Source organism: Taurulus bubalis (assembly GCF_910589615.1).
Source record: "Taurulus bubalis genome assembly, chromosome: 8".
Lineage (NCBI taxonomy): Eukaryota > Metazoa > Chordata > Actinopteri > Perciformes > Cottidae > Taurulus > Taurulus bubalis.
Window position 1 is genome coordinate 18,435,165 of NC_136596.1, and position 25,858 is coordinate 18,461,022.

The 25,858-nt window shown below is 39.7% G+C and overlaps 4 protein-coding genes across 4 annotated transcripts in view; 2 read left to right on the forward strand and 2 right to left on the reverse strand.

The window, feature by feature from the left end:
- zdhhc8b (zDHHC palmitoyltransferase 8b) overlaps positions 1 to 482 on the forward strand; it is a gene marked incomplete at both ends in the record, with an annotated part of 49,827 nt that extends 49,345 nt beyond the window's left edge. The window contains one exon of the mRNA XM_079222474.1: positions 350 to 482. Coding sequence (XP_079078600.1) covers positions 350 to 482 — 133 coding nt within the window. The remainder of the gene's footprint in view (positions 1 to 349) is intronic.
- Positions 483 to 3,378: 2,896 nt separating this feature from the next.
- On the reverse strand, positions 3,379 to 8,452 carry ranbp1 (RAN binding protein 1). The gene is made up of 6 exons (XM_079221929.1): positions 8,361 to 8,452; positions 6,715 to 6,848; positions 6,426 to 6,583; positions 5,816 to 5,944; positions 5,499 to 5,567; positions 3,379 to 4,604 (listed from the first exon to the last, which is right to left on the reverse strand). Exons 1-6 carry the CDS (start codon positions 8,373 to 8,375, stop codon positions 4,435 to 4,437), a joined length of 675 nt encoding a protein of 224 aa, XP_079078055.1. The 5' UTR covers positions 8,376 to 8,452; the 3' UTR covers positions 3,379 to 4,434.
- Positions 8,453 to 9,558: 1,106 nt separating this feature from the next.
- Positions 9,559 to 13,717, forward strand: trmt2a (tRNA methyltransferase 2 homolog A; the record flags this gene model as incomplete). The annotated part of the gene is made up of 11 exons (XM_079222785.1): positions 9,559 to 10,184; positions 10,521 to 10,629; positions 10,930 to 11,111; positions 11,252 to 11,366; positions 11,465 to 11,580; positions 11,675 to 11,786; positions 11,950 to 12,072; positions 12,408 to 12,483; positions 12,630 to 12,746; positions 12,828 to 12,924; positions 13,041 to 13,717. The coding sequence occupies 11 exons, from the start codon at positions 9,559 to 9,561 to the stop codon at positions 13,192 to 13,194; spliced, it is 1,827 nt and encodes a 608-aa protein (XP_079078911.1). The 3' UTR covers positions 13,195 to 13,717.
- Positions 13,718 to 13,813: 96 nt separating this feature from the next.
- On the reverse strand, positions 13,814 to 25,202 carry dgcr8 (DGCR8 microprocessor complex subunit; the record flags this gene model as incomplete). The annotated part of the gene is made up of 13 exons (XM_079222044.1): positions 13,814 to 15,594; positions 16,378 to 16,491; positions 17,298 to 17,425; positions 17,581 to 17,687; positions 18,323 to 18,423; positions 18,612 to 18,694; positions 20,223 to 20,321; positions 20,601 to 20,702; positions 21,104 to 21,301; positions 21,428 to 21,857; positions 22,158 to 22,300; positions 22,935 to 23,097; positions 24,516 to 25,202. The coding sequence occupies 13 exons, from the start codon at positions 25,200 to 25,202 to the stop codon at positions 15,511 to 15,513; spliced, it is 2,439 nt and encodes an 812-aa protein (XP_079078170.1). The 3' UTR covers positions 13,814 to 15,510.
- Between the last annotated feature and the right edge of the window lie 656 nt (positions 25,203 to 25,858).

Here is a 25,858-nt window from a genome sequence, read left to right on the forward strand (position 1 = left end):
AAGTAACAGTCTGGTGTGAATTCTTTATTTCTGTTCTAATTTCTGTTTGCCTTTTCTAGTAGAATATCCATTTTTGTATTATTTTACGAATTAATAAAGTTGTGTAATTCCTCTCATTTCTTTTTCTTTTGCATGCTTTTCACCTACTCGTCTAACATTTCCAAGCCTTCTGCCTCACTAACAAGTACACTTGAAACCAATCATCCATGCTGCTATTTTGTTTTGTCATTTGAAACTGTCCAGACAACTGACCTGCATGTTGCCACAACCCTTATTGTTTGGTTTGTGCTTTAGCTCTTCGCCTCCTTTTGCGTTGAATAATTATTCTTGTACTTCTGTTTTCACTCAGAGATGCCATGAAAGTTAACGGGCAGATGGACTGCCACCCGAGTGCCCAGGGTCCCACCATCAGCCCCAGTCGCCACAGTAATGTCAAAAAGGTGACGGGCGTAGGAGGCACCACATATGAGATATCAGTGTGAGCAGGGACACTGCATCCACCTCCAGTGACAACAACCACCCTCCTGCAAAGAGATTCTCTCCTGTTATTTTAGTCAAGATAACAGCCAGTCAGGGGCACATAGCACTCCCTGTTTGGGATTTATCGTCCAATCAGAGGATCTGTCTGCCCTTGTGTGGGTCTGTCTAGCCAAATAAATGCCTGTGTATGTTCGTACCAGTTTGTCAGTTGATCCCGCTGCAGGCTGTATGTGAGAGGAGTGTCTCGTCATTAACATTTTGTGGCTCATCATCTTAGTCGTAAAGAGAGGACCGTTAATGTTATTAGTTTTGTCTCTCAGCTGCGGTCATAAAGCGTTCGTTGTTCCAAATGTCAGACAAACTTTTCTCTCGCAAGCGCTGAAGGCTGAACCAATACCCTAAAGATGAAGTAAACACTGGCATCCTCACTATGGACTTTATTGAGAAGACTAAAGTCCTTTCCAAGTCATCTGACCTCAATAAATCACGGTGCTTCACATTAACTTGTACTGTTCATGCCATGTGCAGCTTTGAGATGTGATGGAGGACCGATCGGTTAGCGACAAGATAATTGAGGTGAGAAGCAGGGTTAAGGGGGTATTGAGAGTGGGAAGTCATCATTATGTCTGGTGGTTGGGTTCCAAATTCATTTAGAAAGGTGTGTTGATTAAAAGTAAAAGATAAAAAGAAAAATCGAATTCCTTCTTTATCAAAAACGGATTTATCAGGAATGAATGCAACCAGCAGAGATGCTAGTTGTATATTTATTAATACGCCATGAATGGCTACGACTTCGTCTCAGACTAATAGGGCTTGACTATAGCTTAGCCTCCTTTATTCACTTCACAAAGGTGCTGTGCATCATCATAGGCTTCTGTTTGTCTTCGTGAAGTTCAGTTAGGTGATTTCAACATGGCCCATGACACAAGTGCTGGGCAGATATATTAGCGCCCTGAAAGATTTGAATCCCTCGTCCCAAGAGTTCAGAACGAGTCCAGCCTCGCACAACCAAAACAACTTTCTGTTTCTGTTTTGTCATAAAAGGATAAGTGTGTAAGTTCTTTGTTTTATAATCATAGGAATAGAAAGATGTAGAGAAACAAGCCATTGTCCCATGTAGTAAAATGAAGATAACTGGTCACCCATTTATTATTTTGTAGTTTTTTTTTCTAATGGGTTTGTTTCCTTTTTATATAGCCAGCCTTTCAAAAGCTATGTTTGATACATTTTTTATAGAGTTAATTAAGCCTGGAATGGATGTTTTATTTTGAGTGGAGTTTTTTGTTGATAAATTATAAATTCAGTTAATAAATGAGGTCATTATAATGGGTAAAATCTGTAAGTAAGTAAATATAGCTTGTTCTGCCTTGCAGTGTAAAGAATAGGTATGATGAAAAGTAATTACAAGATATGTGATTTGAGCAAGTGAAATATTTAAGTCAGTCGTTGGCTCAATAAGTCATTGACTTGCCAATGTGCGCTGTACACTAATAGATGCTGTCTTGAAATTTCAGTGCCAAAAATGGCTGCACATCCCTTAATTTCTCTGAGACAGTAAATTGGTGACATTGCTACTATGTCACAGTGACATCACGAAGACTGAAAATGTTGAATCAATCAACTTGCAGCAGCTGTCTGGTACAGCTCCAGTATCACCCGACACTCAGAGATGCAATACTTTTTGGAGTTATTGTTTTTGCTGTTAATTGATAAGTTACAGAACATGTATTACTTTCGACCATACAAATGAAATGATCATATCCAAGTGGACGTTTTTTATTTATATTTTGCACCAACTGAATATGAAAAAGAAAGAAAAAAAACATGCCGGATTTTACATAGGTGTAAATTGGTAGATTTGGTCCAGCTACATTTGCATGAAGAATAAACCATCGTTGCCTTTTTAAGAGGAAAAGCTACCTTTCACACACATGACGTGGCTCGGTGAAACACTAATGTACACTAAAGGACAATGAACTAACATTTGTGTTGTGTATGGAGCAGAAAATGGCATTTTACAGGATCTTTTTTCTTCCCATTTCTGGTGCATTCGTAGATTCCTTTCTCCTGAGTGTGAAGCCCAGTAGCTGTGGTAGAGTCTTGCTTTCCGACAAGGTTGGATGAAAGTCGCTGTAGTAACAAGCGTCTGGCTAGCACGATCTCCCTTCTACGCTCTCACTGCGCTGCCTTACCAGTAACCGGATACTCTATTCAAGTCATGTATTTGTGAAGCGTTAAACATGGTTTCTGTTGTAAGGCTGCGGTATACAGGGATACTTTGACAAATCTGATGGGTAATTGTCAGTGGAACAGCTAACTGGAACATCTTGAAATACATGACTGTTAGCTGCTAAATTGCCTGAAAACACCCCGTCTCTCATGACCACGTATAAAAACACTATCGATGTCATTCCTCCTTAAGATGACTGCCATTAGTCCAATGATCTTTTTTTGGGATGGACATCACTGCAGGTCAGGGACCATTCCTGACAGTCGCTATTGAATCTGTTTTATCAGCCATGAGCTGATTTTGTTTTCTGAAACTTAAATAGAAAATGTTGTGTATTAAAATATAGAATATACTATAAATGTACAAGTTCCTATTTTTGTGAAGAGGAAATCTTTCCCAATGATCTGAGAAGAGTAAATAAAGTGTCCAACTTTGACTGGTTCTTGTGAATTAAAGGCACAATGTGGAACAACTGCACAACATTGATATCAAGGTCTTCTCTATTGCATGGATGTTTCTTAATAGTTGAAGGGACTTTTTAAAAACTATTGTTTGGACATAACTAGTCACATGATCATCTCGACTCCTTCAACCCTCAACACTTATGTTTTATTTATATCTGCACATTATATCGTTAGCTACAAGTGATTTTTACATGAACGCAAACATGGTCTTTGACAGCATTTATTCGAAGGTGGAGGAAACATCTCAAATCATTTGAGTGCAAATGAAAAGCAACATTTCATCCATATACATGTATTTACAGATGCACTGGCACTTTAGAGGCAAGGTTTAGAACTCAATTAGTGGAAAGAAAAGGAGAGGGTGGTGAGCACACAGATCAGATAGGGCACACTGTTACATATAGTCTACATGCTTTAAGTTTGGGAATGTTATGATCTAAAGAATACAAACTTGATTTCCTGGTGAGGAACTTAAGTCAGAGCATAGCTGCACCTAACTGATGAACTGTCGACTGAACTTAATGGTTTTCAGAAAATAAAAAAGGAAACACAAAGGAAATGCGTAGCTAAGTGCATCTGATTTCCTCCTATCAGTTAGCCATCAGTGGATGCTTCAATCTGCAGCACACATCTGATGCCGCTCAACTGTCTGGAGTGGATTCCTCTTCTTTTCAGTTCCCAACAGAACTAATGAAAGGAGGAACCACGAAAGAACTACTTCTACAAGGCATCCACTGAGAAGTCTTCACTGTACTTGCTGTTTCTAACAGTGGAAGCATGGACAGTAGACCGGGTAAGAAGGTCCACTGAGATGCATCATGGTATGTTATATGTATAATGCACCTTCATAATGCCTGGTCCCTGACTATGTGCTGCTAACAAGCAGGCTACATTATCCTCTCCCCCTACAAACAAACTCTGCTTCAGAATAACAAAACAAAAAATACCCCAATGTGGGAATTATCACTATCATAAGCCTTTTTTCACAGTTTGTTAAATGTAACATTGAACTGTTGATGACAAAGATGGAAAGCGTTGCATTCCATGGTGTGATGCAAAGAGGGAAAGGGGTCAGCTTTTGTTCCCCTCATAAATTTGCTATCTTGTATTTCAGTGGCATCAAGGACTTGTGATCTTGAGGCAAAAACAGATAATAGAAAAAACAACTAATAATATGCAAGTGTCCAAATTCAGTTCATTTAGAGTCTATTGTAGAAAAAGAAGGATAAATTGAAGATGAGCAAAGCAAGTTCTTGGTGTTCAATTATTTTCCTCAGCCTTCACCTCCTTTTCCCCAGTCTTCACCTCCTTTTTCTCATCTTCTTTCTTCTCAGTCTCCTTTTTGACCTCTGTCTTTTCATCCGACGCCTTGTCTTTTACAGAGAGTTCCCCCAGCTTCTCTGCCACTTTGTTTGCGCTATCAGTGTTGCCTGTGGCAAAACAGTGAAATGTGCAGTGTGAAAGTTTGAAAACAATTAATTTGCTTACCATGTACATTTGTCCTTACAGATCACATTCCTAGCGTTTTACTTTGCATCTCAACTCATTGTCTTAAGAATATTACACCTCGCCATACAGCCACTACATCTCCCTATTGTCCGCTGACTTGTTGCTCTCACTACCAATATAAAGCTGCTACGTTTCAACAAAGGTGGACTGATAAACATGCATGCAGGCAGAAATTCAACTGTGGTGTTCGGCAGGGAGACGCAGTAACTTAAACAAAGTAGGACTATTTAACAACCCAATTTTGGTAGAGAACAGCCCACCTGTATGTGAAGCACTGCAGAAGGATTTATGTTTTTTTTGGTAACGTCTATGCACTGGTACAGAGATGCTGGTATTGAAAAGATGGAGCGTTATATATTATAGACTGTTGCAGTCTGATTTTTTCCAAAAGAAAATGAGTTTAGATTTATTCGACTGCTTGTATTAATTGATGAAAAAGTAGCCATGTGCAGTAATATAGAAAACTGAGGATGCAATATATTGAGAATTGTTGAAGGCCAGTGAAAATGCATACCTGTTGTGTTAAACTGTGATAAATCTGAGTTGTAATGTATCAGAACATAACGACACCAGCCTTTTGGAAAGCTAGTGAAGTGTTACATTCTGCATGTTCATGTAGCAGACATAAAAAGTTCAAGGCTGGAGTGAACAGCAAAGAACAGAGTTTGTCTGCATTCTCAAGAAACTTGTCATGGAAAAATATGAAATCACTTCCAAGTTGTGAATCGTACTTAATCTAACCGGCTTCTTATCTTTAAAAAAAAAAAAAAGGAAAAATATACTGTAAAAAAGTATATGGCTTTAGTTTCATGTACCTGTTCCCTCTAGAGTTTTTCTGACCTCCTCCTTGCACTCGTCAAACTTCCCCTTGAACTTCTGAGCATCTGTAAACAGAACAGAGTTGGTGAACATTCACATCAAGGTGGTGCTGTACGATTGCAAATGTAGCATGAATAAACAGCCTGTTCAAAAAATAGTTGCTGGGACTTTGTTGCCCAAAGTTTAGATGTAGAAAATGGGCATCTGACAGGCATTTGTCACATCAGTGTTAAGATCACTAGATAATCAGAATGAAACCACTAGTTTGGGCAGCTGTTAAGTGTAACATTGGACTATATGTAGAAATACTTACTTTCTGCATTTAAAAAGCGTATTGCCAGGAGTTCAGGTTTGGGGCTTTCGTCAGCATAATCTGCTAGTGTGTTCCACACCCATGCCCTGTCACTGCCAGCGTTGGGCTTCAGCTCCATGGTAGGTACAACTGTAATTCACAAGAGGGGAAAAAGAGAAACATTTTTGAAGGGAGAGAAAACGGCATTTAGAATATATGAGATAATCATATTAAGTGGTTGCACAACTATTGGCTGGTAATTGTTGGACTGCTTTTGCTAATGGCTAACAGTATTATCTAAACATTTTGATTAGTTTGCTACCAAAACCAGTAGTGCATGTTTACCTCGACTTGAAACTATTAATCTTGTTAGCAGGTTCCTGACATTTGAATGCCTGCCAGCACATACAGCTTATGCTTAATATATCTATCTAATTCATAATGATTTATGACAAATGTTTTTTTGTGGAGCAAATTTGAATTTCTGTTATAATCACGTAAATATTTTTTCCATCACAATATGTGAAATTGCAACTAAATCAGAATCCGTTTATTTGCCAGGAATGTTTACACAAACGAGGATTTTTTCTAGGCGGAAGGTGCTTAAATGATACTTGTCAACTTGACTCACTGTTATGATTGGCACAAATCTTCAAGGTCCGGTCTCTCCTCATCAAGAGGCGGATTGTGCACTTCTCTTTGTGTTTCAGCAGCTTGACATCACCGGTTCCCCTCTCCTTCCACTCTGGTGGGTCGTTCTCAGAGGCAAAACGATATAGTTTAGCCCGCCTGGGAAAAATATGGTATGGTTTACATATATACACTGTGCTGGCTGCTCAGCTAAATGTACATAGGATTACAGCACATGATAAAATAATGCAAGAATACAAAAGGAGTCAGAGTGTACTAAAACAACTTACATTTTGAAGAGTTCTTCCTCATCCTCTTCTAATGTTTTCACATCCTGCTCAGGAAGGGACACAATCGGCTCAAATTGGGGATCGTGATTTGAGTCTTCTACATTTTCTGTAGTGGTCTCATGTTCTTCCTGGTCCTAGAAGAAAAAGCAATGGATACTTTACCTTAAGCAAAAACTTCCACTTATCTGTGTCAGACATTCAAAGCAAGTTAGGCATGTGGTCAAATTCAGATTGGACAGATTCTTTAAACATCCACAGGAACAAAATGACTGACAATTGACCAACAGGCCACAAATGCTTCAATGGAGGGATTTAAGAGCTCATTGGTTAAGTATAGCTTTTGTATGGGAACTGGCCGAGCCTTTCATAAATGACTATTGCTGAGCCCAGCATCTTTAACACTGTTTGGGGTTGCATGTTCTCACACTACAAATATGGCCACAACAAATGCTCTTCATACAAAAGAACGACTCAGGTTAAAGACAGCTAACTTATCAAAGGACGCAAGTTCATGACCCGTGAGTGTGTGAAAAGACCCAATGTGAACTGTTTAGTGTCATTTATAAGAAACTGAGCAAACGCCGGAGACTTTCCTTCATCGGGGTGGAAACTACACTTCTAGCTACACCATTATACTTTACTAGTTAGCTGTTAGCGAGTCAGCTAATTATAGCCGCTGAAGTCGTTGCGACTTAGCCGAGAGGTGACGTTAAGCTACACAAAAGCAAGAGACAATATAATATAGTTAGCTAATGCAATAACGGTATCAAATCATTAACAGAGGTCAGTGGCTTGAACGATAAGGTTGACATACAACACGTTTAGGTTTGTCGCATTTTACCTCAATACTGTTAATAAAGAGTTGTTCAACTTTATTTGTCTGAGACAACTCATTGTGCAGTCAGCTAACGGTAGTTAACGAGGCCTCTCACGAGCAGGCTCGTCGACAGTTTACGGTAATCGCTTGACTTCTTACACCACGGTGGGTTTCGTTAACTACCGCCACAGTTAATTTGACCGAAATTGGGGGTGACACGATGTTTTCACTTGTTGACAATTCCCTCAAAGTAACATTGTTACGGCCAAGGGCCCAATATCACGAAGTCACTGGCTCCATTGCCCCGCTGCTAAAGCTAACATTAGCCGTTAAATGTTAGCAACTGTCGTGCCTGGCAGACAAAGAAGAGACACGTCTTTGTCCAGCTGGTCGCACGTAGATGTTAAATACCCCGTTTAAAGGGCGGAACAGTTTAGCAGTTGTGTGCAAATCGCCTTCCTCATCAGATAGCTAACGAGCAGTACAGGATGCTAACGTTAACATGCTGACTGGCTGCACACATCGGTGCTTGAGTTCGTCAACATTAACCCCGGAGAAATGAGTAAGAGTATAAAACCTAACGCAGGGCATTTCTAGTTGTCTGTCAGACTGCGGGTAATCTTTCATTACATCATATATGGCCTCAAAAACAATCCAATTAACGTTAGCTTATCTGGCGTCACGAAAAGCATCATTGTCGGCGTTTCTGGTTCGCAGCTTCCTTTACAAACTTTGACGCATTTCGACATATCAAATGGCAGGTTTGCCACACAATTCCGATTAAAATGCGAACATAGTGCTTTAAATAACCTAAAATGCGTGACCTCACCTTCGGGTCTGCCATATTAATTTAGATGTTGGTAGATTATGGAAGAAGTTAGATGGATTCAAATCCCAGACTGGCCGCCGTTTCCCCCTCAGATACTCTCACTTCCTGCTACAGCTTTCGCGCGCCGAATTTCCTACATATACGCACGCCCACATTGTGAAAGCGCGCGCGCGCACCTCTCGTCTCTTCGCCTGTATCGCAAATCACACTTGAGAAAATCCTGTTTCTATCATAAATATATATACTGCAAAACATTAGTCTTTTATACATTGACATGTACAACTGTAGATGTGAAATCTATCTAAATTCTATCCATATATATCTTATAAACTGCATATTTATTCACAAAAATTGAACATTTGTGCACAATGTAGTTTGAATAATAAAGGGCCTGAACTAGATTGTGTAACCTCTTCTGTTATTTTCGTCTATAATGTGCTGTTGTGGTGCATATGGTAGGTCTACAGTTTGTTTGAATAAATACAAAATAAATAATAAAAAGTGAATACAATTGTTATTTAATGGGAAACAGGAATCCTTTAAATGCATTTTTTTTAATTAATAATTTCCCACTAAATACAAGGATATGTAAAGTACCCAAAAGGGCCGATAAGTTCCCACTGAAGAAGATGGACCTTTTCTAAAGGACGACTACCACTTTAAATGAGTTCAGAGGTCTCAGCAACACGTGGTTAAACCAACATGGCAGCGCCCTGTACATTTTTGTGAGAGTGAAATTGAAAGTTGAGTATAAAGAAGGTAGGTACATGAAAAGCATTGTCTTGACTTCAATTGATTGTGGCCGTTGCTGATGTTTAGCACGACAGGAAACGGCAAGCTTTTAGTTAAAATAGATAATGGCGAATCGTTTTCCTTCAACAAGAAAGCACGCAACTTCAGTGCATGCTCGTTGCCACCTCAGCTTTTCGCTAACATTGGATACCTCATTGTGCACTGCAAGTAAATACAACCTTGTGGCATGACGTACAGACATAACTCAAGTCCGTAGAAGCAGTTCATGCATTTACGTCAAAGTAATTTAAATGTGTATGTTTACAAGTGTTAAAAAGACTAATGTCTGGTAACGTTGATAACACTGTTTAAAAACTTATTATTTTTCACATATTTTGTCTTTCTGAATGTAAGATCAGTATCAGGCTGCTAATCGGATTGTTATTTTCACAGCATCAACAGAGTGATGGCAGATGTTAGCGGCAGCCCAGTGGCTGATACTCCACCCTCAAACGACAAGGAGATGCCTGATGACCTCCCTCAGGTCTCCAACAACGATGACATAATGTCTGACGACAAAGCTGAAGGGGGGAACGAGGCGGCCTCTGATCCGGACGCGTACCGCTACATCAAAGAGGACCTCTTCACATCTGAGATATACAAAGTGGAGATCAGGAATCTACCCAAGTTCACTGGTTTTAACGACCTGAAGAAGTTCCTGGCCAGACACAGCCTCAACCCGCACAAAGTCAAGCTGTTTGGCAAGCAGACGTTTGCTTTCGTCACCTTTAAGAATGAAGAAGACCGTGACAAGGCCATGAAAATGGTTCATGGCATGCAATGGAAGGGCCAGGTGTTGAGCGTAAGGCTGGCCAAACCCAAAGAGGACCCTATCCTAAGGAAAAGGAAGCAGGAGGAAGGAGAGAGCACGGGAGGGCAGCCCCCGTCCAAGCGAACAGAAGGGGATGAGGAAGAGGAGCCGCTCAGTGTCCAGATAGCCAACGTGGTGACTCCTCTGTGGAACGTGCCTTATGAGGAACAGCTGAGGAGGAAGGAGCAGGAGGTGGTGGCGGTTCTGCAGAGGCTGGCCAAGTGAGTGGTTTCACTTATAATCGAGTCTGATTCATCCATCCATGTGTGTCCGCAGCAGATCTGCTGCAGGTGCTGTACAGCATCAACACTATAATTTGACCAAATGTACTCTATTGAAGGGCCAGTACCATATTTGTGGAAGCTCCGAACGGCCCTAGTACCATCTCCTATTCTTATCAATGTATGAAACACTTAAAAAATAGTATTGAGCACATCACATTAAAGCCCTCCACGCACACCATTATTGTTTTAGGCATTATTTTATATTTTACTGAATGACTGCAAAAAAAGTTGCAAATCAAAATATACATCAATCCTACGCTGTTTCCTTTTCAGAGAGATTGGCGCCACCAACAAAGCCATGTTGCCATGGCTGTTTTTGCAGAAAGGGAAGTACAACAAAATGTGTTGTGCTCTGGAAGCTATCAGACCATCTCCGACACAGGTATCTACATGTTGGGTCTCACTCATTTCAAATTATATAAATACATACATACATACTACTGAGATTAGTGTCCTAAAGCAGACTGGATCCAGTAGGCTAAAGTATCTCTATTTTTTTTATGGACACAATAACCTATTGTTTTTGTTGCTCTCAGTCAGTTTGTACAACACATTCATTTTGTATTTCATAACACTTAAGATATCAATTAAAAAGTAAACTCCATTGTTTTGCACCTTGTAATGCAGTAGCGTCTAATATCTCCCTAATCTTGTTCATATTTATCTTCCTGTATTGTGGCAGACGGAGTACAGAAACAAGTGCGAGTTCCTCATTTCAGTGGGTGCAGATGGCGAGGATAAGACCATCGGTTTCCGCCTGGGAAAATATAAAGGCGGCTCCTGTGCTGTGGTGGAACCAGGTGAGACGAGCCACGTCTCAGCCGAGGCCAAGAGAGTGGTCAGCGAGTTTCAGAAGTTCATCAGGTACATTAAACATTCATTATTATTATTTTAAGGGTTTCATGAACATGAAACCTTTAAAAAAAAGTCTTCAAAAAAAAGTCTTCAGACAATCGGACACATTTCCACCATTACATTTAATCTTGCTACTATTTTGCATGTAGGACAACATCGTACTCTGTGTACAGTCCTGAAACGTATGAAGGACACTGGAAGCAGCTGACTGTCAGAACTACAAGGACCAAACAAGCCATGGCTGTAGCATTCTTCAACCCGCAGGTAAGGAGGACTTGTTCTGTGTGATCCAGCTTTCTGATAGTGGACTCGCTCAGATTTCTTCTTTTTGATGTCTCATACATGTTTTAATGACGCCCTAGAAACTTGAAGCGGAGGAAGTCGATGCATTAAAGAGCTCCATGAGGAAGTACTTTACAGAAGGAGAGGGGAAAGACTGTGGCCTAACCTCTCTTTACTTTGTCAGAGAGGGTCAAAGGTAAGAAAAAATCCGACGGCATCAGAAAACAAATGCAGGACAAACAGTGGAGAGCAGACTATACAAATTTAAATGCGTATTTTTGTTTTCCCAGGACTTCCCCTAACCTAGAGGACTTGCCCTGTGAGCTGGTGGCTGGAGAGGGCAGCATTCATGAGGAACTCTTGGGTCTAAAGTTTAGAATATCTCCTCATTCCTTCTTCCAAGTAAGAAAGATTTACTGCAAATTCATAGAAAAGTCCTTTTGTGTCTATTGTTTGGAGTTTTGTATTCTGTTTTACGAGACACAAATGCGTTATGGTTCCAGCTGTGGTGTCTGTCTTAGTCAGACAACTGTGCCAGTGTGAAACGTGCCTATGTTACTGGCAGGTGAATACAGGAGCTGCAGAGGTGCTGTACTCCGCTGTGGGGGAATGGGCCCAGCTGGACCAGGACAGCACGGTGCTGGATGTGTGCTGTGGGACGGGAACCATCGGCATCTCTCTGGCAAAGGTGACATCGTTGTCTGTAACAGAAACTTAGTTCACTTGTGACTATGTTTTGATAATTACAACTGACAGGAGTTGGTAATAGATATTATAATAGTCTGCACTTGTTTAATAACTTTCTCATCTTTTCCATGTATACCTTTTTTGTTAAATTTTACTTTTTCGAGTCCTAACTTCCTCTCACATACAGCGACCTCTGTGCTATTTTTAAACTCCTTTCATCACGGTTTGTACAATTATTGGCAAAGAGAGATTTGTACCAAAAACATTTAGAATGTTTTTTCTGTGAAAATGGTGGTTCTGGCAGGTTTTGACGTCTTTGTTCACTTTTGTCTTTAGAGGGTAAAGAAGGTGATTGGAATCGAACTGTGCAAGGAAGCTGTGGAGGATGCCAAAGTTAATGCAAAGCTCAATGGTAAGATGCCAGACGGCATTAACTGTATCTATTTATGACAATTTCACACAAATGTCTAATAGGATGATATTATGAGATTAACTGCAACGTGACTGGTTGGCAGTAATTCTAGTTTTGACCAGTTTTTCATTTGTTTGTATTTGAAGGTCTGAGTAATGTTGAGTTTCACTGTGGAAAAGCTGAGGATGTGTTCCCCAACATTCTCAATTCTCTGGTGTCACCAAACATCACAGCCATTGTGGATCCGCCGAGGGCAGGCCTACGTGAGTACAGTCAAAACCCTGAAAAATGAATGTTACTCACCTCAGGGTTTGTTACATTACGTTTTTGTCTTTATCAAACAGATTCCAAGGTTATACTTGCCATCAGAAGGGCAGAGCATCTGAAGAGGCTGGTTTATGTCGCATGCAATGCGAAGGCAGCCATGAACAACTTCATTGAGTGAGCCATTGTGTTTTATTTTGCCTGTTTTTTAAAGGAGCAGTAATGATTAATACAATTTGGAAGGTGGCCAATTCTATGAAATGGTGAATCTTATGTTGAAATTTGTCTTTTAGTCTGTGCAGAACACCATCCAAGCGAGTTCATGGGGCCCCATTTCGGCCGGTCCGAGCCATGGCTGTTGATCTGTTCCCTCAGACCATTCATGTGGAGATGCTTTTGCTGCTGGAGAGAGTGGACTACAGCTCCCAGCAGACCAGCAAGCAATAAGGAAGAGACATTATGATACCCACACCACACTATTAACTATGTCAAATGCAGTCTTTTTTTAAAATCAGCATTTCCCACTGCATCAGTTTGTACTTTAGTAAGAATGCTATTTGGAATTGTTTCAACACATTTGTGTTGAAACAATTCCATGCTGGCTTCTGAATTTCACACTATGCATTAGAAAATACTTCTGGCATACTAAAGTGTTGTAGTTTGGGTCATTCAGAGGATCTTATCTTTTAGAAAAGGCCCGTTCTGAAATTTATGTTCAAAGCATTTTTCCCTCTGTTGGTAAAGTAATCTGCAAAGCCTTAGTTGTAATTTTAAAGGGTCGGTTCATTCAAATAACATGTACCTCTCACCGGTTCTCTTTTGTAATGAAATACAATATGCTTTGCACTGCATTTGGTTCACTGAGCATTAAGACAGTTAGAACTTGTCAGATGCATTCACTCAAAGGTTACTATATTGATTAAACTTTGTCTTTGGCCGCCAGATACCTTGTTCGACTGTTAAAGTGTAAAGCCGGAGAAGTGAGTACTATGGAATAAATGGTGTACCTTACCTTAATAAAGCTAAAGGCTTTCTAATCATTAGTCAATACATTTTATTTGCATAACAAATATCGCTAAAGTCATGGAGCTCAGGTTGCAATACATACTTTGTTTTCTAAGCAGCAACATCCTGAACAGAAACACATGTAAAAGCAGTAATTGTTTTCTTCTCACTGACACACTTGGCAAGACAAACGCACAGAGGGGAAAGCACATTCTTAAAGCAATTTACAATATCACAACTGATCTCCTTGAATATTTTGTAGAAAAAGAACATGAGCCAAATACTTGCCAAAGGATGCACAGCAGTTTCTATTTTGTTCCAGCAAGTAGTGAGTCTATGTATTTTGCAGCAACATTCTATAAAATGCATAAGACTGTGTAAGCTTTGGTATACACTTTCATCAGCTTCTGTTGGACTAAATGATTTGATCGCATTTTTTTTTCACATTAGTGTACCAATTCAATACTAAAAGGCTGCTTTTTGTAAAAATGCATTCTACTTGTGGTCAGAAAATACTGTAACAACAATGGCAAACATACACAAAACAAAATACACGCTATTAAGACAAGTCTTAAAAAATCTGCACATGCTGGAGGCATTTTCCCTCAAGTATCTGATATTTTAGAGGCTGTCTTCAGTAAATATCTAATTGGCTATACAAATGCTTTATCAGGTAAAGGGGATTGGTCTTTCCACTTCCTGTTGAAGGGTGTTTAGGTCCAATTCAATGTATTATACTCTGAGCCCTTCATGAAATGGATTAACTAAGGCCACATGTCATCAACATGATTTCTTAAGGGCACCACAACTGAAAAGCTACTGAAATGTACCGACTGGTTAGTTGGTGAGCATGGCATTAGTACTTTAATAACAAGCTAGCACAAACTAAGAGCATTAAAGAAATTAACATTTGTCCTCAACATATTCCAGTACTATGTGCTTCGGTGTTGGCATGGGAAGCAGGACATCTCTTTCTAGTATTGCCAAAGCGAAAGAAAAGGCAACAGGTACCTCCAAATGCAAGTCACCTCAAATACCCCGAACGCAACTAGTTATTCCTGTACCAACGAGATCAGTCAACATAAAATATTTGACAGGACACAAGTGCATAACAATAGTTCAATAGTCATCACTTCACAATGCATGTTTCTATTGTACAAACCAAGACAGCAGCTGTCCATTCTGAGGGGGGGAAAAAGGCCTATTTTGTATTCATTACCCAAAATATCCTGAACGCCAACCATTAAAATACCCAATAAACAAGTAACTTTGTTTCCCAATGAAATTAATGGTATAAATACACAAGTACTAGTAGTCCCTTTCAAATACTTGAAGCACAAAACAAAACTAATAGGTGCTGGTACTCTTGAAAACAACACTTTCAAAAACAAAAAGGTTTGTAGTGGTTCTTGCTGTCAAAGAAACATGCATTTGTATTTTGATGTGGTTCATGTTATCAAAGTCATGTTACCTTCTCTGCAGCCCGGGTGATTTCTTTTTTTCTAGTGCTATAACGAGGCTGCATCTAGAGAGGTAGACGATATTTGCTCTAATGTGTGTTCATGCATTTAGACCTACCCTTACATTTACCAGCCGAACCAATAGAACAACAAAACATGGGTGAAGGATGCAAGCAGTTCTACCGGCCTGGTCAACGTGTAACAAAATTGCCATTAGTCTCTCAGTGATGCATAACTAAGTGATGGATGGTGGGGTGTGATGTCTGACAGTGACGGGGTTCATCAGTGATTTCAAGACTTAAACGTCAACAGTGCAGAGGGGTTCACTCCCTGGCTGGGCAGACTCCATTATGGTCATCTTGGGTTTCTTCCTTGTTTCCTCCTGGTACAGAAATACAATAAAGTCACCATGTTGTTAAAAACAAGTAAGCTCAATCCATTCTCAATTCTTAAATATACAAATATTGGCAGTGGCAATGTAATTTTGACCACCGGAGACCGACAACTATGCTTGTTAAGACGTTGTGTAAAAATGCACCCCTCCTTAGCCTCAAGTGTAGCTGCAATAAAGAGGACTGATTAAGACCCTGCAGATTTACTGTTTGCCCAAATAACATTCTGGGCTTTATTTGGAGGAAAACCACTGCCTTGTTTTTCCCTTCAACGAGCTCTCTGGTGAAAAAGTAAACCCCCTTTGTTTTTTGTCTAGGGAAGATGGGATGAACAATAAAAACAAACAGTCCTAAACTTAATTGAGAATATCTGCACTGAAAGAATTATAAAGGCTCATATAGTAGGCATTTTGACATGTCACTGTAGGAAAAGCACAGGTGTAAAATCATAAAATTGATTATGGCTGAATTTTATTTAGCTGCTTCAGTTTCAGGGTCCTGCTAATGTAAAGGCTGACTCAGTCCCAAGCTTACTGGGACAATTAGATTCAGAATTTTGTGTTATTAACACCTGTGCTTTTATGAGACAAAATGTCTGCTTTGATCTTTTACTCTACTTTCACTCATGTTTGAAACCAATGTCAAATGAAGATCCAAGCACAGAGTTACAGCTGACGAAAGCTGTGATGGGGTTGTGGAAGACAAGATATACTGGGTAGAATTAAAACTACATTGTTTTTTCTTCATATTACACAAAAGACAACCATTCTCACCCTCTGCTTGGCTAGTTTCCTCATTTCTTCTTGTAGTTTGTTCAAGATATGAAGGTTTGGCTTGTTCTTTTTGGCATACTGCTGGAGCTCGATCACACTCTTGTCATTGCTCTCCTGCAAAAGATTAGTTGTTTTTAAAGTCATTGAGATGTGCCGTCGTCATTACCAGAATATAAACATTTATATTTCACTCGTTGTCTTCGTGGTAAAGTAAACAAGGCAATGTGTTCACATGCCAATGGCCGGTACAGCTGAAACGGTTGAATTATTTCTTATTTAAGGTGACAATCCTTAAGATTTCAGTCAGGGTTGATTTAGACTTTCTATTGGAGTGAAAACAATGTGTTAAGATAAATGTTTAAAGAATTGTGTATTTCTACGAGTTTAGCTTTCTGGATTGATACATGAGCTTCAAGTTTTTAGAATTGTGTGCATAGTTCAATTTTTGTGTATTTCCCCCCCAATAATGTCACCACAGACACCCAGTGTGTAGTACTGCACATGAATATTAATATAGCAATAGGCTATAGGCTCAAAGTTTGCCAATCAACATTGAGTTACCTCCTTCAGTGATAGTGACTTGACAGACACTTCTTTAAATTAAAATCTTCGAGACTGCAACTTAAAAAGCTGCCAGTGACTACAGAGAGAGGGTTTTATGCTTCAGGACATTTGAATTGCTTTTAAGGGTTTGACTGTTGACCTTAACGTGTTTGACAAGCGGCAGTATGGGAGCTGGACAACAAAGTTTACACAATCCTCATAATCAGAGCTCTTATCCTGTTAAGATACTTAAAAATAAATATTTACTGAAAATAGAGCTCAACATTGAACAGAAAGATTTAAGAAAATATTAACATTTCTTTTCCAAAGTTTTCCATGACCACAGCTTTACAATAAGTGCTTAGGAGAGTACTTACCTTCTTGACCAATTTATTGCTCTCTCTGCCATACATGCGCAGCAGGGAGCCCCAGTTCTTCACGTGGGGATGAAGCATCTGCAAGATCTTCTGAGATGCTAGTTGTTTGCCAACCCTTTTGTTTTTGCCTAGTGGCACATGTACAAAACATGTCACTGAAAGCTACATGCATGTTCGTGCCACAAGGTCAAACAAAACAGACATGGTAATTCAAATTACCACCAACTCTACACATCGACCTGTTCAGTGTCATGTACCTAGAGGAGGATTAGATCTGACTTACACCAACCACGCACGGTGTGCTTCCCACACGTCATCACATATTCACTCTTCTGGTTTTTCCCCGGGATCACTTCAAACTTAATGCTCGTGTCTCCCATTCCATGGTTTCTAAATAAAAAAGACACAACAATACATTTTAAATATAACTACAACACCGCAGGGCTTTCACAATAGTGACAGAGCAGGTTTTTAATGGTTAGTTTGGATTTTTTGAAGTGAGTCTATCACTGCCTCCAATCTTTCTTTGTTGTTGGTGTTGCGTTACTTTAAAAACACCACAATGCATGCTTCTACAGACTGTGGGCTTGCCGAGTGCCAATCTTATGTAGGTAATACACTGACCATGGATCAGCACCACATACAACCCAACTTCAAAAAATACAAATGATCCCTTCAATGTTAAGTAGCGGAGTGAAAAGATGGCCGAGTTGTTGCGACAGGTTGTGTTAAGGTCTTCCCATCAGCGGCTTTAAACATTGACACCAACAACAACAACCGGTTCTACCCAGCAAAGCAAACCACAAGCAAACCAAACATTTCCTTAACAGCAGAGCATAGATACATCATATGCATCAATACTGTAAATTAAATAATGTAACTTTTGTTCAATGCAATGAACTGTGTTCCATTGCATTGCATCCGATTAAACTCTTCAACTGCTTATTATAGATATTGTGTTAAAGAAATTACACAAAATACCTATTAAATGCCCTTTACAGGTGGCATTTTGCTTTAGCTTTTACCTTTTAAGGCACTCATGAAGAATCTGATATGGCGAAAGTAGTCCTGCTTTGTTGGTCAGCTCATACACCCTTGAGTCTTCTATATTGATATGATTAAAATACTGTGGAGCAGAGTACACAGTGTTATCAAAGATGCATTAACATTCAAGGGAAACATATTATACCTATGGCAACAATTGTCAAAATCCTGTTAACTGCCTTCAATTTTGGGGCAACGTACTTGAAGTTTAGCTTACACTGTTCCACTTAATTGAAAAACATAAATGTTGAAAATAGGGGGAAGAAGTACCTCCAGTTCATCGCCCTCCACAGGCTTCTCTTCCGAGGTCTGCTTCACAAAGTCAGGGATGAGGATTTCCAGTGTGGCTCGAGCTAAAGTCACCAGTAAGAGCAAAAGTAATTTTACAACATAATAATAATAATAGTTTGATTTCATATAGCGCTTTTTCTGAATACACTTTACATAGGAGTCATTACCCACTGATGAGGAGCTACCATGCAAGGTGCCATCAGAATTATCTAACATTCATACACCGTAGGCGCAGCTACAGGAGCAATTTTAGGGTTAAATGTCTTGCTCAAGGACACATCGACACCCTGATTGGAGGACGACCCCTACTTGCCACGGTCGCCCCATGTAGATTTACCTGTGCAACTATCTACACATTAAGAATATATTTAATATTGTAATCTTTGATCGGAAGGTGCCACAGATGCAACAAACAAAGTTTGCCACTTACAAGTATTCTTGTGGTACTTGTGGGGCCAGAACAAGGCAACAGTAAGCATTTTGTATGAGTCAGCTGATTAAAACTTAACTACAATAAATCATCTACCTCCAACATGATGTATTAAATACAGTTTGATTACACACCACAACCGACTTGGTTCTTCATAGGAAGCCTTTAAATCATTAAATAAACTACATTATTGTAACAAAATATGTACAATGACCAGCTTTTCCAAATTCCTCCATAAGACCTCACATCTAGGGCGGCAACTAACGATTATTTTAGTAATCAATTTATCGGCTGATTATCTTTTCGATTAATTGATGAATCGGATAAAAAATAAATTAAAGAAAAACATGAATTTACAACCCTTTATTCAAAAACAGAAGTGACAGTGCAAATTCACAGTGCAAAACATCTTCAGAAAGTGGACAAACAGGTTGCTCCTTGTACATCCCTGAGCTGTTAATTACATTTTTTTTTGTTTAAATAGACGAACACAAAAAACATACACATGTATGCTTTACATCTGCCAAATGTGAGCCATTTTTATTGTAATTGATCTCCTTGGAGCAGAGGCTGAATTTAGCATGCCCTGCTTTATCAATGTTTATGAAATACTGGGACAGTGGGAAGCTGTACTGACTTATATTTACTTGCACCTTATCATTCACCTGCACCTTTTATTTATCATAGAACCTCCTCATCTTTGCGTGTGTGTATAATTCTTTCCTATCCTTGTCTTCATCCATTATTGTTTGTTTCTTAATTTCTTTATTTGTTTCTTAATCTCTTTATATGCCGCTCTTTGCCTTCTTAATTACCCCTCGGGGATAAATAAAGTTTTTCTGATTCTGATTCTGATTCTCTCACATCTGTTTTGACCTCCACTTCAGGCCCAGCTCCACTTCATCTCAGCCCTGCAACGCTCTTTTTTCCTTCTCCGCGACTTATTGACTAGTGTAATAGTCGCACAACACAACAAATCGATAATAAAATTCGTTGCCAACTCTTTTGATAATCGATTTTTAATGATTCGTTGTTGCAGCCCTACTCGCATCAATCCCAATGTCTTTATCCACAGTAGTACTAACACAATGTATATCCAGTTGGGAAACACACAAACCAGCCAATCACAATCATAAGTACTGGAAATAAAAAGAACTTACCAGCTTTATTTTTGGCAAGTTTTTTACTGCTTGCGGTTCCTGTGCCGTAAGTTACTCCATCTATAACGACTGACGCTCCGAAGGGCTCACTTGGGTTCTCTATGGGGCACAGAAATTCAGTTTGATTTGATATCTTGTAACAGTCAACAACAAATTGCAATGTATAAGGAGGCAACAGCAATAATTGTGTGTGGACATTTCTGTGAATACAAAGAAGGTGATGGAAATGTGTGTCCTGGATTGTAGAGGACAACAGCAGAGCAGATTTACACGTCACAATAAATACCAGTAGTAACCAGGCCAACACATTTTTTTCAAGAGTCACATTGGACTTTAAATACCTAAATTCCCAAAGGACATTTGTAAAAAAGAACTTACCACATTCAAAAAAGGTGTAAACAGGTCGAACCTTTAGGACACGTTGCATATATTCATGCAAGATGCAAACTTCAGACTTCCCGTTCGGGTTGATGACAAATTCTGTTACAGAAAAATGGAAATGCATCAACAAACAAACTGTGAATGGACAGCTTTGATAGAATAGATATGTCATACTCTCAAATAATGCATATGGACATAAAGGCTTTTTAAAACGTTTTCGCTAAAGATTCTAAGTTTAAAATTAGCAAGTTTTGTTTTTACTTTAACTACACTGCTGCAGAGTGACGACCAGTCTGACGTGCAAAAAGGAATACAATTATCACGGTCAGGTTCATCCCAATGCAAATGCATGATTTTCATAGCCGTTTATTTTATGGTACAAATGTATAAGTAATGTCAGACTTCACAACTTGGTTACTTTCATTGGTTACTGATAATAAAAAAATAACTCCTGCCTTCCTCTTAAAAAACAAGCAAACATGAATCTGTATAACCGCTACCTTTCTTAGTGGGTGCATCTTGGACTGACAGTGTGATGAGTTTCTGGTTGGCAGGCAGGATAGGCCTCTCCGACTCTGCTTGCTTCCTCTTCATGTCTCTGTTGAACTGCCTTCGCTCAGCCCAGGTACGAAACTTCTTCACTGTGACTTGTTCAAAGTCAAAGCATTTTTCCAGGTACAGGCGAAACTCTTCAAGTTCTGAGGGGAGGGTTTTATCAAGTTACATCACTCAACGAGACACAGCGTGGTGACCTTCAGCAGCAAAAACACAACAATTACCTTTCAGAAGTTTATCCCTGAACAAGTACAATAAAAAGCCCTTACCTATGGACTCGTCCTTGCACACCTCCACCTTGGCTCTGACTTGTCCTAAAGCGCCATGGGCAAAGTTACAGAGGTTGAACCCTTTAACCTGCAGGCCGTTATTAGTTGCAGCCTCTCCAACCTGCCCACCGTCAGCCACACTGGTGAGAGGGCTGTTTTCCTGCTCCTCAGCTGGTGCATCTGACTTGTCTGCTCGCTCTTCACCATTGGCCTCATCGCTGAGCTTGACAGGAGAGGCCTCTGAATTGGGTGTCTCCTCTGAATTAGGAGTGTCCTCTGCATTGGGCATGTCCTTTGCATTGGGCATGTCCTCTGCATTGGGCATGTCCTCTGCATTGGGCGTCAGGTCTCCATTTAGCTCCTTTGCCTCACGATCCTTCATTTTCTTGTAGTGTAGGCAAGGGATGCTGCTGGTAGGAGGGTCATGTTTCTGTATTGAGAAAGAAGACAGAAGTTAATCACAAAATGTTAACAGTATTTCAAGAATGAAGCTGGAATATTTTCATGACCTTAAAAAAAAAAAAGAGGAAGACTGAGGTCATCAGTGGCAGATTCTGATATTATGAGGCAGCTGCTGAAAACTGACCAGCGCCACAACAACAGGAGCAAAATGTGTAACTAAGAATTCTGTTTAGAGTACTGACACAGAGGTGCACCCAAATCATAAGATCAAAACAAAAACAATCTGTGTGGCAAAATAATTAGACATGACACTTGTGTTGCCTCTTACCCTAATGCTGCCAGTCCCAAGGAAGTAGGGTCTGGACCAGGTAACAACCCTGGTCTCTCTGTGCAGGTAGACAGGAATGCCTGAGTTGTGGAATGTCATGATCCATCCATCTGGTAGAGGCTCGGTGGGTGGACGCCCACGACCTGGCATAGGGGGGGGAATGTAAATGCAGCCACTAATTATGACACTATTTCTTTTGGGAGAAACGTTTAAAATAATTATTAAAATACTTGTATGCATTACCACAAAACTCATAATTGTGTGACAATCAGTTGAGGTTTTCAGGCTTGAATTTATTGTAAAAAATAGTTTGAATCTAAAGATGGGTTTAGGTTTGAGTATTATGCAAGGTAAGAATTGTTAGGACCAAACATGCAAGTAAAATGTTACTAGTTTAGCAGGTCCTTGTATGTAGTGTTTTACAGCTCACCACCTGACCAACACCAGTGTGCATATGTCAAAGGTGCCCATCAGTGTGTGCTTTTTGATTGTGATACTATTTCAGAGCACTACAACACAGAAAGGAGGGTTACTTGGTTGTCCATTGTAGTTGTGCAGTTCTTACTACTATTGTTAACCACTTTACCCGGTATTGTTATCTCTATCTATCTATATTGTTATTAGCAGCAATGCGTACATATTATAAACACAACACTATCCAATAATTTGTAACACATTTGTAGCATATACTGTGAAGAATATCATATTCGTACTAAAACCACATTTCACATTTCCTAGCGAGTACCCAGCCCTAAAACAGACAGATCCACCACTCACTCTTCAAGACAGTCTTAATTTTGGTCATCATGGGCTGAACACCTCCTTCACCATCTGACGGATGATCACTGTCCCCGCCATTATTGTCCTCTGACGGACGCATCTTTTTTGGGACTGGCATGCCCTCTTCCAGCAGAGCATCAACATCATTGTCAAACTCCTCCTGGAAGAGTCAATGGTTAAGGCCAGGAGAGAAGGATGGGTCACCGGTTTAAGAGAGTTGTGTTTGGTGTGACGCCATGAAGTGAAAATTGGATAACAACAAAACTGTGCGGCAAAAAATCTCATCAGTGCAACTTCAGTGAGACAAACAAATTAAAGACTTTAGATTTTAAAAGCAGATTATATTTTCAGATTAATTTACAAATGTTTAGCAGCTTTGATCTATCCGTTTTTATTAATATTGCATCAAAAGAAAACTCAGCATTTAATGGGAGACATAACAAAAATGGCACTAACCTCTTCCAGCACCTCACTTGTCGTTTTAAGTAATAAAAAGCAAAAAATAAATGAACTAAAACAAACATTTCTCCAAATGTCTGCTGGTAAATTTGATCTATTATATTTTTTCTCAGTACTAGCTACACTACATGATTCCCAATGTCCTCTTCCAATTAATAGTTAAGCCTTTTGTACTATTTTGCCCTGTAGCCAATAGCTCAACTATAAACGTATAACCCGGCCTATATATTTACCACAGTATAGCAATTGTAAAGGAGAAATGTGCCAACTGTCCTACCACGAGCCTCAAATGTAGTTTTGCACTATATGGAGCTTGTACTTTGATAGAAAATATTTCTCAAGCACTGAGCATCTCGCGATTTATTAAAACATATACAGTTACCAGGACATTGTTTCTGGAAAGTGTAGTGGTTGTTGAGGTTTTCCAAATGTATTTGGAAAAATGTTTTTATGCTTTGAAGGCCACAGATCCAATAACATTCAAATGCATTGTATTGAGGTATAAATAACACCAAATAAAACTATAAGTATCTGCATGGCTACATCCTAACAAACCCACCACCATGAAACAGATGCCACCAACTGTCATTATTCTTGGCTTCCTTTAGGCTGCATTTCCACTAAAACCTGTTCTGTGTGTGTTGGTTTGTAGGGGTGTCTCCAGGTATTAGTGTGAAGACATGGTCCAGGAAGTTATTAATCAGTTAAATTTTGACATCAGTGTATAATATTACGAGAAAGCTATAGCGAGGATGTTATTACGGCAGCGGTAATTTTCTCCTCAATCTAATTATGTGACATTTACAGATAAGTAGCAATATAACACTATCATTATTACATGATATTCTCCTGGCCCTGGCACTTGTTTTTATTTTGACTCAACAAGCTTGTGTTGTTGTTGCTGCTATGTTTGCCATAGCAGTGGTCTCGTTGACATGAAAGCTGATAGTTAATGACTTATGAATTTTTTTTTTTATATATATATATATATATATATATATATATATATATATATATATATATATATATATATATATATATAAATAAATGACTTGAGGGGCAAAATGGGTGTGAAACTGATAATGACAAAGGTTACTGCAGAAATAAGAACAGACGTACCTCATAGGAGAAAGTCACGGCCTCCTCATCTGTTTGCTCCTGCTGAACTATGACATCAGACTTAAAGCCACCAAGCTCTGCATCGTCATTATCCAGGAAGTTCTCGTAGAGGTCATCCAACTCATCGAGGACAGCAAACTCTACCTTGTTTTCCAGGTCTACGTCCGCCTCCTCTGATCCTCTGCCTGCTATGTTCCCTGCTCCAAAGCTTCCCTCAGTTACTTCCTGCTCGCTAGTTGAGTCATGCATCTCACCATTAACACTGTCTAAGCCATCATCACTTCCTCCCTCCTGCCCTTCACCTGTGTACAAAACCTTGCGGTCTTTGCTATTGCTGCTTTCAGTGAAGCTTACACGGATCTTAACATCTCTGAGCAGCTTGAGGTCTGGTAGAAAACCGGTGACTTGGGGAGCGTGGCGGGCTGTTCTGGGGCACGTTGGGTTGGGACTAGCCTCATCTGAGAGGTGGCTATAGAAAGTTATAGAGCCCTTGCTGAGGGGCTGCTGTGGATTGGCTTCCCCGTCCCCTGGGGTGTATGTGTATCCATCACCACCAGAGCTAACGTCCATTAGCTCTGCGTCACTGGACGTTTGCAGGGGAGGTGGTGGAGGTGCTCTGCCCTCATCTTGGCCAAAATCATCAGGTGGCTCCAAGGGGAGAGGGGGTAGCACATCATCTATCTCCATTTTCTCTTATAATGGACTACAATGTATACAAGCTGATAACGTATTCTAAAATCTGACCTGTTCAGAAACTCTGCTTATCTAAAGCCAGAACGCATGCAGAAGCACATCCCTGTATAGACCACGTACCAGAGGTGAAAATGCTAAGCTGACTACATTGTTCTTTTCATTAATGTAGACAGCTTTCAGAATCACTGTCTCAATTATTGGAAATCACAATGCATTCAGCTTAATATGGGATCTAGGCACTGATCATCCTCCACTGGTATCTTCTGGAAGCTAGAAGAAGAAAAAAAAAGGAGCAACGAGAGTAACTTTAGACATCAGTTAAGTTAGTTCAACTTTAGGACTAACGTTATAGGCGTAAAGCTCAATATATTTAACATAAGGCTACTACCTTACTAGTGTTACTACTAAGAAGATGGAATACAATGACTTCAACGTGACGTAATAGTTCATTTTGCGTGGGACCATGATTAACGTTCATCAAAGTTCAAATAACAAGGAAATGAATCCTAAAATAAAATAGTGAGGGACCTCGTTCTCGCGCATCTGTTCGGTCGACAGTTGCACGTCGGGCCGTTGGTAACGTTAACATCTATGCTAATGTGCTAGCAAGCACTGATAAGGCTGTGACGTTACAGATCTACGCGGCAGCA